We start from the raw sequence: 14320 nt of genomic DNA, 5'->3' as shown, positions 1-14320 counted from the left end.
TGTTATGAAAATGGCCTGCCCCGATAAGAATTGGTCACACCAACCAGAAGATGACAGTACTATCAAAACTAGTCACGATTTGAGGAAATTGTACAGCAGGCTCTTGCTGGTCACATCTTCTTTCTTCAAGATCTTGTAAGGTGTGTAGCACCATCTGCACAAGATACATTTATACACTGACATTTGGAAAGTAGTGTCTCTTGTCATTTTTAGCACCAACACTGCATTACAGTTATGGTTAGTGTGTGACAGTGTCTCCCCCTCCCCCACTCTCCCCATTGTTGCTTTCATTTTCTGCATATGTAGTGCAGTCTTAAATTACAAATGTTGGACATGACAAGTTTAGCAGTCACGTGTGTGACTAAAAACCAAATGGTTGCAGGATCAAATCTAGGTCAATAAAATTTGCTAAAAAAGTCTTGATCACATAAATACTTTATTTAAACTGGTGATCGGTTTCAATTTATTGCACTTAGATCGTCTTCAGATCTTGTACTAGCGAGAGTGGTATATCAGCTTCGAGGTGACAAATCATAACAATAAAGTGACAATATTATGAAAAGAAAAGTTGCCACTCACCATATAGCGGAGATGCCGAGTTGCAGATAGGCACAACAAAATGACTCTTCCAAATAAAGCTTTCGGCCTACGAGGGGCATTTGAAACGTCCATGCAAAGTCCAAGAGATGGCACCACCGGCGCGTATCGAGGTCACGTTCAGTTAGTAGCATCTTTGGAAAGAATGCACACCAAGTTTCAGCCATATTGGTCTATCTCTTTGTGTTTGGCATTTGTGTGAGTCAAGGAAGTCGAGTGATTGTCAAAAAATGGACGAAAAATAATTTTGTGTGGTGATTAAACATTACTTTACGAAAGGCAAAACGCTTCAAGAGACTAAAGAGAAGCTTTATAAAAATTATGGTGACTCTGCACCTTCGATTAGAACAGTTTATAAGTGGTTTCAAAATTTTCGGAGTGGTCATATGGGCACAAATGCTGCTGAACATTCTGGATGCCCTGTGGAGGTTATGACTCCAGAAATCATTGATAAAATCCATGATATGGTGATGGATGACAGAAGAGTTAAGGTATGCGAGATTGCTAGTGCTGTGGACATCTCGAATGAACGGGTACATACATAATATTTTGCATAAACATTTGGACATGAGAAAGCTATCCGCAAGATGGGTTCCGCGATTGCTCACGCTTGAGCGAAAACGGAATCGTGTGAAGTGTTGCATGGATGGTTTGCAGCTGTTCAGGAAGAATCCGCAGGACTTAAAGCGTCATTTAGTCACTGTGGATGAAACATGGATAAATTACTATACTCCTGAGACCAAACAATAGTCTAAACAATGGTTTACCAAGGGAGAATCAGCACCAAACAAGGCGAAGACCATTCCTTCGGCCAGAAAGGTTATGGCGAGCGTCTTTTGGTATTTGCAAGGGATAATGTTCATCGACTATCTGGAAAAGTGTACAACTATTACAGGTGCATATTATTCATCGTTATTGGACCGTTTGAAAATCGAGCTGCACACACCTCAGCCGTTGTGGTTACAAAATTAATGGAAATAGGATTCCAACTCATTTCACATCCCCCCTGTTCTCCAGACTTTGCTCCCTCAGACTACTATTTGTTCCCCAATTTGAAAAAATGGCTGGTGGTACAAAGATTTTATTCAAATGAGGAAGTGATTGCAGCGACTAATAGCTATTTTGCAGACTTGGACAGTTTCTATTATTCCGAAGAGATCAACAAATTAGAACAGCATTCGACGAAGTGTACAAGTCTAAAAGCAGACTATGTTGAAAAATAAAGGTTTACCCCAAACATGTAAGTAGTTTTTGTTTTTGCAAAGACTTTTCGAATGCCCCTTGTATAAGGCCTTCATCAAAAATAGGCACGCATGCACGCAGGCAAATGTGACTCATACACATGACTGCAGCCTAAGCTAACTGTAGCCACACTGCGAGCAGCAGCACCAGTGTATGATGGGAGTGGCGACTGGGTGGGGGTAAGGAGGAGGCTGGGGCAGGAAGGGATAGTAGGGTAGGGGTGGCAGTGCAGCGCTACCAGGGTGCACGCAGGGACGAGGTGAAAAGGGTAGGGCAGCTATGTGCAGTTGGGAGATTAGATGGGGCGGGGGGGCGGGGGGGGGGGGGCGAGAGGGTGGTGGAATGAGGGCCGTATAGTGCTGGAATGGGAACAGGGAGGCTGAATGGGTGGATAGGTGAGGACAATGACTAACGAAGGTTGAGGGTAGGAAGGTTATGGGAACGTAGGATATACTGCAGAGAAAGTTCCCACCTGTGCAAATCAGAAAAGTTGGCGGTGGTGGTGGGAAGGATCCATAGGGAACAGGCTGTGAAGCAGTCAATGAAAGAATGTCATGTTTGGCGGGGTGCTCAGCAACTGGGTGGTCCACTTGTTTCTTGGCGGCCATTTATGCAGACAGACAGCTTGTTGGTTGTCATACCCACATAGAATGCAGCACAGTGGTTGCAGCTTAGCTTGTAGTTCACATGACTGGTTTCACAGGTGGCCCTGCCTTTGGTGGGATAGCTGATGTTCGTGATCGGACCGAAGTAGGTGGTGCTGGGAGGATGTATGGGACAGGTCTTGCATCTAGGTTTATTACAGGGGTACGAGACATAAGGTAAGGGGTTGGGAGCAAGGTGTGTGTAGGCATGGACGAGTATATTGTGTAGTTTCGGTGGAATACCACTGTGGGAGGGGTGGGAAGGATAGAGGGCAGGAAATTTCTCATTTCAGGGCATGATGAAAGGTAGTGCAATATATCCTACGCTCCTGTAACCCTCCTGGCCTCAACCTTCATTAGTCATCGTCCTCAACCATCCAGCCTCACTGTTCCCATTCCAGCACTATACAGCCCTCATTCCATCACCACACCCAGTCTTTTTACTTCTCTCCTTTTCTGCTACCCCTTCTCCCCAGGCCTTCATTTAACCTCCTGGCTGCACATAGCTGCCCTACCCTCTCCACCTCATCCCTGCATACTCCCTAGCAGCACTGCACTGTCCGCCACCCCTATCATACTTGAGGAAGAGCTTATGGGCAGAAAGCTTTACTTGGAACAGTCACATTGTTGTGCCTATCTGCGGCTCAGCATCTCTGCTATATGATGAGTGGCAACTTTTCATATTATTGTTACATTCCTTCCTGAATTTTCCATTGTTTGATTAGCAATAAAGTGAAATAGTTATAAAATATAATTACTATGAATAGTATACCTATGATGACGACAGGAGCTGGGCTGGCTGAACAAGCTGCTCTAGAGAGATAATCAACTGCTGATTGTTTCTCAGCTGCTCGTGGTACTTAACCAAGAGCAGCTGAGCGACCATCAGCAACCTACTACATCTCTCGAGCAGGCTGCTCAGCCAGCCCAGCTCCTGGTACCATCATGGGTGTACCATTCATAGTAATTGTTTTACATAACTATTTCGCTTTCTCATTGTAATGAATTGTTACCTCTTAGCTGCTTTACTACTTTCTTTGCAGAGTATCTGAAGATCTAATTACAATGGACTAAAACTGGTGACCAGTTTTAATAAAAAACATGTGATCAAGAATGTTTTTAGTAAATTTTATTGATAGACTTGAGATCGCTGTTTTGCTAGAACAAAGTTTCTGAAAATTATGTCAGATCACGGAATATTTCAGTCTGCACTTAACCCAGCCCTCACCTTCTCACATAATACTAGGTACAGAAAGATGGCTGAAACATGAAATTGATAGCAGTGAGAGTTTTTGAGCAAATTTAAGTGCATAGATAAAGTATAGGTTAATGGTAAATGGAGGTGCATCAGTGGCAGTACACAAACTTAAAACCACCAAGATCAAAACAGAAATTGCACCCAAATTGTCTGGGCAAGACTCAGTACCAAAGGAGTGCACAAACTTTTAGTTCGGACCTCCTCTCAACCATCAGACTCGCCTCCAGATGGAACTGAAAACTTTATTGAAAATCTAATGTACATTAGGTCCCCAATCATCCTGTAATCACTGGAGTAGACTTTAATCTTCCAACAATCACTTGAAAAAACTAGTTTTGTAAGTAGTGGATGTGACAAGATGTCCTTTGAAACAATACTATACGCAGTATCATGATGGAACTATATTGGATCTAATAACAACAAATAGACCTGATCCCTTTCAGGAAATCAATACAGAAACTGGTATCTGTGAACATGAGGCAGTTCTAGAGAAATAATAACCAAAGTTCAAAGGGCAATTAACGCAAGCAGGGGGATTTATATTTTCAGTAAAACAGATGAAGTGGTGGTAGTATCTAATCTTAATATTGAACTCTAAACATTTAGTTCTGGAGAGGAGCATGGACCCTGCATGGTATACAGTCACTGTAAAGAAACTTACAAAGAAACAGATTACTACTCAATAGGTGCAAAACACAGCAAGGGGCCATAGGCACAGAAATGCTGACTGAAATACATTTTGCCTTAAGAGGGCAATGTATGAAACCTCCAATGACTACCACAACAGAATATTATCGAAAGCTCTTTCATAAAACCCAAATTCTGATCATATGTAAATGCAATTCATGGCACCAGAGTTAGTGCACAGACACTCGTAGCCAAGAGAGGGACTTACTGTAAAGGTAGCAAAATTAAAGTAACAAGGTTAACTCAATTTTCAATTGTTCTCTTAGAAAGAAAAATCTAGGGGTAGTGACCCAATTTAAATCGCACACCATTGCAAAATGAGTGATACAGATACTGATGTAGGTAGTATTGGGGAAGCAGCCAATAACACTAAACTTGAACAAAGCATTAGGGCCCGATGGAATTTACGGCTGAGTTACCTCATCTTTGAACCGTAATATGCCACAGATCCCTTGAGGTAACACTATGCCCAGTGTATGAAAGTACAGATCACACCCATCTACGAGAAGGTTAGCAGAAATGACCCACATATTCTGAGGTCAAAGATAATGAAGTATCTCTAACAGAATGACCTCCTCTATACCACCCATCATTGATTCCAAAAACCTCAGTCATGTGCAACCCAATGCAGACTTTTCTCATGACGTCCTGAAAGCCAAAGACCAAAGAAGTCCAACAGAGATAGAATTTCTCAATTTACAAAAAGCATTTATTATTACCCAAAGTATGATCATATAGGGTATCAAGCAAAATCTGTGACTAGATTGAAGATCTCTTGGTAGGGTGGACACAGCATGTTATCTTGGTTGGAGAATCATCCACAGATGTAGAAGTATCTTTGGATGAACCCCAGGAAAGTGTGTTGAGACCCATGCAGTTCATGTTGGATGTTAATGACTAAGGCTAGGATTTTTATAACCTAAAAAAACCAGCACAATGTGCACAAAATTATTTGGTTATGCCCTAAAAATTACAAATGTATGCACAATAATATAAAAAGTCTGAGCTAAAATGTCGCAATGACTTAAAATATCTGTTGTAAAAGAAATTACAAAGGCGGATCAAATATAAACGGGATTTTATTTTTAATTTAAATTAATTTATTGAAAAACTCAATGCAAATATAATTTAATTTTCCACATAGTCTCCTGCTTTGGAAATGCATTTGTCCCAGCCTATGGGCAGCTTATTGATGCCCTCATCATAAAAAGAACTGGGTCGTGTCACCAGCCAGTTGCACACAAAGTGTTTCACACTCTCATCATCTTCAAATCGTCGCCCTGCTAGAGGTTCTTTAAGTGATCCAAATAAATGGAAATTGCAGGGCGATAAGCCTGGGCTGTAAGGAGGATTATCAAGTGTAGTCCAGTGCATTTCCTGTAGCTTGGAGGCAGTTAGAGCTGCAGTATGGGGTTGTGCATTCTCGTGGAGAAGGATGATCTGTTGAATCGAATAGTCTCATCTTTTGCGGCGATATGCACCTCTCGCCTTGTTCCAACAGTTTGCAATAGTAACCAGCATTGATCGTGTGTCGCTCATGCAAAAAATCAATCAGCAAAATGCCTCACTGGAAAAAAAGAGAGAGAGAGAGAAACTGTTGAAAGAATCTTGCCAGCTGACAGTCGAGTCTTTGCTTTCACTGGTGCTGCCTCCCCTTTCCTCCGCCACTCCTTACTAGCTTGTTTGGATTCTGGAGTGTAGTGGTGAACCCATGTTAAGTCGCAGGTGACCTGACTCAAAAATGCATCACCTCACCTTGTTTCACAAACCTTGCTGTAAGCCTCTGACAGACCTCCAAATGTCTCAACTTCATATTTTCGGTCAAAAGTTTAGGGACCCATCTGGAACACACTTTACGGAACTGTAGGTCATTTTGATGACTGCTTGGCAGCTTCCATAACTGAGTCCGGGTTTTTGTGCAATTTCTGATACTCTTGCCCGCCGATTGTCGTCAATAATGTCTTTAACCGCACAAATGTTTTTATCTGTAATACTGCTCCGAGGACAGCGATCATGTTGCTGGTTTTCCACATGTTCTTGTCCTTCCTTGAACTTTTTATGCCAGGCAAACACATGCATCCTTGATAATGTTTTATCACCAAACTGTGCAGTCAATCTTCGGCAAATTTCCGCTGCTGTAACTCCTTCACGAGCAAGAAATTTGATAATTTTGTGTTGCCCAATGGAGGGGTGCACCTGTTGCTGAGACATCATGAGCATTACTGACGAAACAGCGGGAAATATCTAACAGCACGCACTCCTCACTTCTAATGGTCCCACCTAAGCATTGCAGAAGTGCAGGGCCAGTCCTATCAACTGTTGATGTTCAGGAACTAAAATCCCATTTATATTTGACTCCCCTCATAGTAAGTCAGTTCATCACAATCAACTATTTATTTAAAAATAAAATGAAAATTAGATATTTGTACGAGTTGATCAATTCCGTGACTTGTAGGATTTGTACTCACAGGCTACTAGGTTTTCTTTTTCCATTTTGTTAAGTGCACAATTTTAAACTTCTAAACTTTAGAGCAAGTTTCCAATCTTTGCACCACTATTAAATCTTATGAAGTTCCAACTGAATATTGGTGCAGCTTTTTTTGGACAATAATTTCATTGTATATAACTGCATCACCTATACAATGTCTGAGGTTCAGAACCTTCTACTGCACTTATTACATCTTGTTTATCCAGGAAATCTAGCCAAACTAAAATGGTGTATTTGACTTGTTTGGCTCACACCTTACACATAGTTACAGGAGACGTTTGTAATAAATTCAGTGATGTTGACAGATTTAGTAGGTGTGTCAAAAAAGGTAATTTTTGTGCACCATTTCATGTGTTGCAGCATTTAAGCTGTTAGCTCCAGACATTTCTTATAACAACCTCCCTCATTTTGAAAACATGGGGCTCCAGAACCGATGTCTACAACTGTTACTACCACAACTTCAATATTGAGAAAAGACTTGTTGATTTATTTGGCAGCAATGAATTCACTTCGATCAGAGTAGCATAAGAAAGACTATGCTGAAACTTCAGGTAATATATCACACATAAAATCAATTTCTTTAACTTTTCCTGCTGCCATAACTGATTTGTAGTAATTGGAATTGCCATTAGAGAAGCAGATAGTACTACCAGAAAAAAATAAATAAATAAAAAAAATGAATCAGAAACTGTATGTTGTAAAGTGTGAAAAGAAATGTCAAAGATAATGAAAATAAAGGGTATCATACCCTGTGTTCCATTTCAATGATTTTGTTGCATGAAAAGTTCTGTCTTAATCATTTACATCTACATGATAGTGTCCATTTTGTTAACAGTTATGTATTAGAACCTCTTTGTATTTTCAATACGGCACAAATGTAAACATGTGCTTCGCTACCAGTCACTTTCTTACCACAACCAGATTTTCTGCTTTCACATTTGTTGGCTTCGCCAACTCTTAACCAAACTGCCACCTTCCAACCTAACCTAGACTTGGGCTGCACTACCGATCAGTTTGTCACGACAACCAAGTTTCGGGAGGGCAGGGGGAAACCAATGTATAACTTTAGCCATCCATTTTAAATACACTCCTCCTGAGGAAGAGAAGGAAATTAGTGTTTCACATCCTGTCGATAACGAGTTCATTACAGATGGAGAACAAGCTCAGATTAGGAAAGGATGGAGAAAGAAAACAGCAGTGCCCTTTCTGAAGGAACCATCCAGCATTTGCCTCAGGCAATGGAAATACGGAAGCGTCCGATCCCGCCCGTTGCTTTGATCCATGACGTCACAAATATGGCGGAAACAAAAACAAACACACACACTTTCCACAAGACGCCTAATGACACTAACGGGACAAGCGCGGGAAATGGGGTGTTTTGGGTGGGGGGGGGGGGGGGGCAAACTAAATATAAACAAATTTAGACGCCTTGCGTAGCTACAACGTGTAAGTGAAGACAGCCATGCATGAATACCCACCCACCTCCCCAGGGGTCGTAACCCCTGCAACCCATAGATGATAAAGATGCTTCAGTAGCTGATTAGTGTTTTTTGTCTTTTTTTAAAAAAAAATCTCACGGGATAGAACGAACAGATCAGAAAGATAAATATAATAAACTAAAACAGAAATTGGAGGAAACAGATAATTAAAATAAGTAATACGCGTTTTTAAATTTAAAAAAAATCTCACGAGATAGAACGAACAGATCAGAAAAGTAAACAAAATAAGATAAAACAGAACTGGAGACAGCCACACTCAAACCAAACTCCGCGCCATCATGACGTCACACACGAAAACACCCTTACGTCACAGGTCAAAGCCGACGCGTGGGATCAGACGCTTCTGTCGACCCCAGGCAATTTAGGGAAATCACAGAAAACTTGAATCAGGATGACCAGACACGAGCATGAACTGCCATCCTCCAAAATGCTCGGGTACGCTTCTCCTGTATCAGCTGAAGTAGAATGCAGTTTTTCTAAGTACAAGGCTTTGCTGGGTGACTACAGAAAATTATACTGCAGAAGCTTAGACTACAAGAAGATTTAAGAACACAATGAGAGACACCTGCCTGCAGTCCAGGATCCAGAATGTCAGACTTTTCACAGATGATGCAGGTTTTATACAATCAAATTATTGTCTGAAGAATTCTGCACAACTATTAAGTTGGAAATTGATAAGGTTAATTGAAATTTGTGCAAAGATTGGCAACTCAGTTTAAATGTGCAGAAATGTAAAACTGTGCACTTCACAAAGAAAGAGTCTCCTATGACTGAAGTACATATGAGTCACAGAACTGGACGACACATACAATGTCCAACCATCAAACTCCAGGGATATGAAATGGAATGATCACGTAGGCTCAGTCATGGGTAATGCAGGTGGCGGGCTTCAGTTCAGTTATAAAATACTGGGGAAATGCAATCAGTCTACAAAGGAGATTGCTTACAAAACAATTGTGCGAGTCATTCTCGAATACCAAATAGGACTAACAGGGGACACTGACAGAAGGGTAGTTTCAATGGTTGCAGGTTTGTTTGACTCATGGGAGTGTATCACAGAGATGCTCAAGAAACTGAACTGGCAGACACTAAAATAGACACAAACTATCTTGACGAAGTCTACTTACAAAGTTTAAAGAACCAGCTTTAAAGGATGAATCCTGGAATATATGAAAATTCCTGATTTATCACACCCGCAAGGACTGTGAAGAGACAGATTATTTACAGCATACACATGGCATATGAACAGTTATTCTTCCTACTTTCCATAGAGGCAAATATACGATTTTCGTGAGGGCTGAGCTCGCAGCAACTTTGTATCACCTTGCCCCTCCAAACTCTCGAACGTAAATGTAGATGTTTTCTTAATCTATTATAACACTAACTACAATAACATGAAAATTTCTGACAGCTATGTTGCAATTTTCTGCCTTGAGATTAAAAACAAACAGGTCACTTGGGGAAAAGGGGGGGGGGGGCTGTAGCCTGATAGGCCCCCATCCACCAGATTCACCTATGGCTCTCTGTATGTGACTGGAATGGAAAGAAATCCTAATAATTGGTAAAATTGGTAGTACTCAATATCATGCACTACACAGTGGTTTGTAATGTACGTATTTAGATGTGAAGATTCAGGCACAATACATGGTTCCGTTTCCATATTAAATTATAGGTCCTCTTTCCCAGGCAGGACTAAAGAAAGGTGTGAGCCAGGTTGGGGACTTGATCGACTCCACAGCATCCAATTTAAAAAACTTGAACCAGGCCGTAGAGCCACACTAAATTAATTAATTACTATTATACCATATGTAATAAAAGTGAGACTATATAGCACCTAACAGATAATCTACAATGAGTATTTTGGTGCCTATTATGAACATATTTTTCACATCAGTTATATTGAATTTGAAAGGGGTGGGTCACTATTTAAAAGGCTATGCTACAGATCAGCCTGTTACCACAACAAGGTTTTCCTGCTTTCACAACCACTGATTTTGCCAACTACCAACTATAATGTGAAAATATACACCAAAAGACGACATTTGACATTAACATTATGTCACTGGTAAAACATAACTAGTATTGAACATTTCTCTTGACCCGTAACTATTAGCCGCAATTACAAACACTATGATTGTGTGTGCACAACGTAAATATAGCCTATTCTTAGATTTTGCATATGACTTTTATAGTGTTTCATTAACTTGTGCTATGAAGCAATTTAGATAAACAAAATACCAATGTCCTTCATACTGTTTCAGTGTCCAGCACTGCTGTGTTTGCTGTCATTCAGCATATATTACACGAAATAATGGGAAAAATGTAACAAGATATACAGAGGGCACTTACAACAATATGATTATGCCCACACTCAGCCATTATCTTGTACATGCAAAATGTGATGTAATATGCACAAATACAGTATTTCAGATTTGTGGAATTCCTTGTGAATCCGTGAATAGTATTCAGGTATATACTAATTATCCCTACATTCCGGCAGTACACTATGCCCTCTGTAAGAGGATAACAGTGCACAAGATATAACAGACATTTTATACCCTTCCTAATCTATTACAAATACACACATATAAAACGGCAACTAACAGTCGCAAAAGCATTTAATGCTTTATTTTTTGTCCAAAAAATAAATGACAAGTGGAACTTTTAAAATGAGGAAGAAAACAATTAGTTCATCAGGCAAGAAGTCAATATGAGATAGCAATAAATACGAGGAAAATAAAATTGCAACGAAAGCAAGAGCTCTACGTTACCTTAATCCTCTCAAATGTCTCAAAGAATCATCTTGTATTCGCTGGTACAAGAGTTGCAAATTAGCACAAAAAGTATGACATGACGCTTTACATAGTTGGCACATCTAAGAGATAGCTCTTCGAATAATACACAGGAGTACCACACACTAGATGATGTGCCGTTAAACGATCACTGCTCTCTCCAATATTAAGCGTTGAAGAAAACATTTCTCCTAACCTTTCACTCTACGAACTAGTGCAGCAGCTGATCGACTACCATCTTTCTTTAAAACCAATTCATAATGTTATGTATACCTGTCGTCCGTCGATTTCGAGTTTTTCTTTTTCTTCTTCTTTTTCTTATCATCTGAGCCCGATGATAGGTATTTCTTCAGATACTCCTTCTGACTCAAAGCGTTCACCGACATCTTTAATTTCGACCCTCACACAAGCTTAAGGCCGCCAACATTACAGCAATTCTTCCAGTACAGTCAGTCTTTTCCAAATACGTTAAATTCATACAAAGTTTCATGTCTATAATGGGTACCTTTTTAACTTTTAGATGGGTACATCTAAATTTCAACATGCGCTCTAAGAGTTAATATCAATCCGTGCATTTATTTACATTCACGAGCAACTGACGGAACATGGATACATGTAAACAACACTGCCCTCGATTAGTCAACATATTATCGCTGAGGGAAATTCAATCCATGTTTCAATCCGGAAGATGCAGTGAGGTTGAGTGAGCTCAATACTGCTCACTGGCTGAACGCAACGAATCGTGCACGGTACCAATATAAGCTCCAAAAAGTCGCGCACAAAAATTCGGTTTTTCAGGGGACCCCAATCTCGACTTCTATTGATCACAAAGATACGGGGCCAAGTGTTGGGTAGTCCTTGGCCTAACGACCATTTACGTATATACCTTTAGGAAAAAAACGGGCATAGTGTAGCAATCCTACAGCGCAGAGTCAAAATTTACAGATTACACACTTCCTCCAACCCAGACAAATTGAGCAAATCAGTTGGTTCTTTGGCATTAGGAGTGGTCTAGGATGGACGTTAGGCGGCTTATAAAAGTACCATTCGTTCATGGGCGGTTCCTAAGAAAACCCTGAAAAACCACGACTTTTGGGCACGAAAATTAACAGGTGTGGGGGCGGACACTTCCAGAATTTCTGTTCATGGCAGATCGTCGAAATTTTTACCATATGTGCTAAAAGCGACATTCTCGTGAAACTTTGAAACTTCTATCCATATCATTAACCGCTGCCGATATCCAGATGTTCAAAGTTAGCGTACGTGCAGAAAACCGGTTTTTAGCCGTTTTTGCGCCGTGGGCCGCAATTATCTAAATAACTAACCAAAGCAAATGACTGAAATTTTAACTGTACATTCCTTAGACATTCATCTAGTAACGCCCTTTTCCGCATTCGAAAACCTGTAACAGTTACAAGATACATGCGGAAAACTATGATTTTCGGTTACCGAAAATAGCAATTATGGGGCGGTCAATTCTATAATTTCTGTTCACGGCAAATCGTCGAAATTTGCACCACTTGTCCTTAAGATGATGTTCTCGGGAAACCCTGAACGTTTTTCGGTATCATTATCCATTACCGAAATAAAGAGGTTCAAATTTAGTGCATTTATCGGCGTAAAATTTAATGTAATATTCGATGTGAGATATAACTGTAGATCTAACTGTCAAGGCGATTGTTCTAGGACCACTGCAAGAGTTCTCAGGTAACCAAACCACATGTTTGGTTAGCATTTTTTCAACCATAAAACTTTATGACGCGCCGTCTCCGTATAATAGGGTACATCACGCCGACACAAATATGGACAAAATGGTCATGTAGTGACAAAAGATGGGCTGAAAAGGGTCTTAAACATGCCTGAAAAGAACTTAACATGACTGCCAAAAATTACGTAAAACTGGAAAGAATGCTAATTCAGTAAAATATTTTTAATAACAGATTTCCTTTTTTAAGATACAAGATGCGTTTTCGGTAAATTGCGATCGATGTGCAAAGTATCCAGAAGGCATGTACAGGAAATAATGTTATACTAATCTTATATTAAGCGTACTTATTTGTTATTTATAAGTGTCAAAGTGTACAAATAAACTTTCGAAACTTTACTGACCTGTAGAATTCGTTTTATATAAGCAGCACACCCGTCTGTAGCAGGAAAACGAAGAAAACTAGCGGAATAGGACCAGAAAAAATCAAATACGTTTTTCTGTAAAAGACTCACAGAAAAATCTGGAACCAGCCGCTTTATTCCTCATCCCGCTTTCCTCACAAAAAAATTTGGCATGCGAACATATTCGCGTCTTTTTTTTTTTTTTTGTGCCAAGAGAGAGAGTAGCAGAGACACAGTGACGGTGGAAGAGACAGGAGACAGTGCCAGTGGGAGAGAGAGCGAGAGACAGACAGACTGACAGAGACAGAGAGATTGAGGGGAGACTGTGGAAATTAAAAATACATTCGAGTCGAGACCATACATATGCTTGGGAGGTCTGGACCCTTTCAGAGCGACGAACTTTAACAACTACAGTGGAGGGCGCATATTGGACCGAAATTTTAAACAAATGGGTAACGCGGAAAAAGAATTTCTGAACTGCCGAGAAATGGCGGAGACAGTGGCGTTGGGAAAGAAAGACGAAAGGAGAAACCGTAACCATAAAAATACCTGGGCATCATGATGGCCCCAGTTCTCTCAAGGGTTCGGATCGCTCAGGGTACTCAGTTGGCAAATATCGGACTGCTGTTGTAAAATAAATTTTGTATCGTACTGGGCTTTAGAAAATGACCAAAGATGACAACATTAATTACAGTTCATAACAGAAGTCAGTGCTGCCAAGTCTGCAATATTATAGCTATACCTCCACTAATATATGATTGCAAGGGGAGGTTCGTCTCATCTTTTATTTTTCACTTCTCTTCAGTGCCGAAGTAAAGAATGAAATTACAATGAAATGAACACCCTTAGCTGCTTACAGGCGTTGACATACGTCAATGGGGACAGATGAAAATGTGTGCCCCGACTGGGACTCGAACCCGGGATCTCCTGCTTAGATGGCAGAAGCTCTATCCATTTGAGCCACCGAGGACACAAAAGGGAGTGCAACTGCAGGGATTTATCTC

At 40.4% G+C, this 14320-nt stretch overlaps 1 protein-coding gene across 3 annotated transcripts in view; it reads right to left on the bottom strand.

Annotated features, from left to right (window-relative positions):
* The window catches only part of LOC126162307 (BUD13 homolog), a 46295-nt gene extending 34371 nt beyond the window's left edge, over positions 1-11924 (bottom strand). The window contains exon 1 of one of the 3 annotated variants that reach the window (XM_049918732.1): positions 11481-11924. In XM_049918732.1, coding sequence (XP_049774689.1) covers positions 11481-11593 — 113 coding nt within the window. In that variant the 5' untranslated portion in view covers positions 11594-11924. Of the gene's footprint in view, positions 1-11186; positions 11325-11480 lie in introns of those variants that run through there. The other 2 variants (XM_049918730.1, XM_049918731.1) reach the window with 2 other exon arrangements.
* Between the last annotated feature and the right edge of the window lie 2396 nt (positions 11925-14320).

This window comes from Schistocerca cancellata, chromosome 2, assembly GCF_023864275.1.
Source record: "Schistocerca cancellata isolate TAMUIC-IGC-003103 chromosome 2, iqSchCanc2.1, whole genome shotgun sequence".
NCBI lineage: Eukaryota > Metazoa > Arthropoda > Insecta > Orthoptera > Acrididae > Schistocerca > Schistocerca cancellata.
The sequence above is the reverse complement of the archived record's forward strand: the minus strand, read 5'-3'. Positions and strand labels throughout refer to the sequence as shown.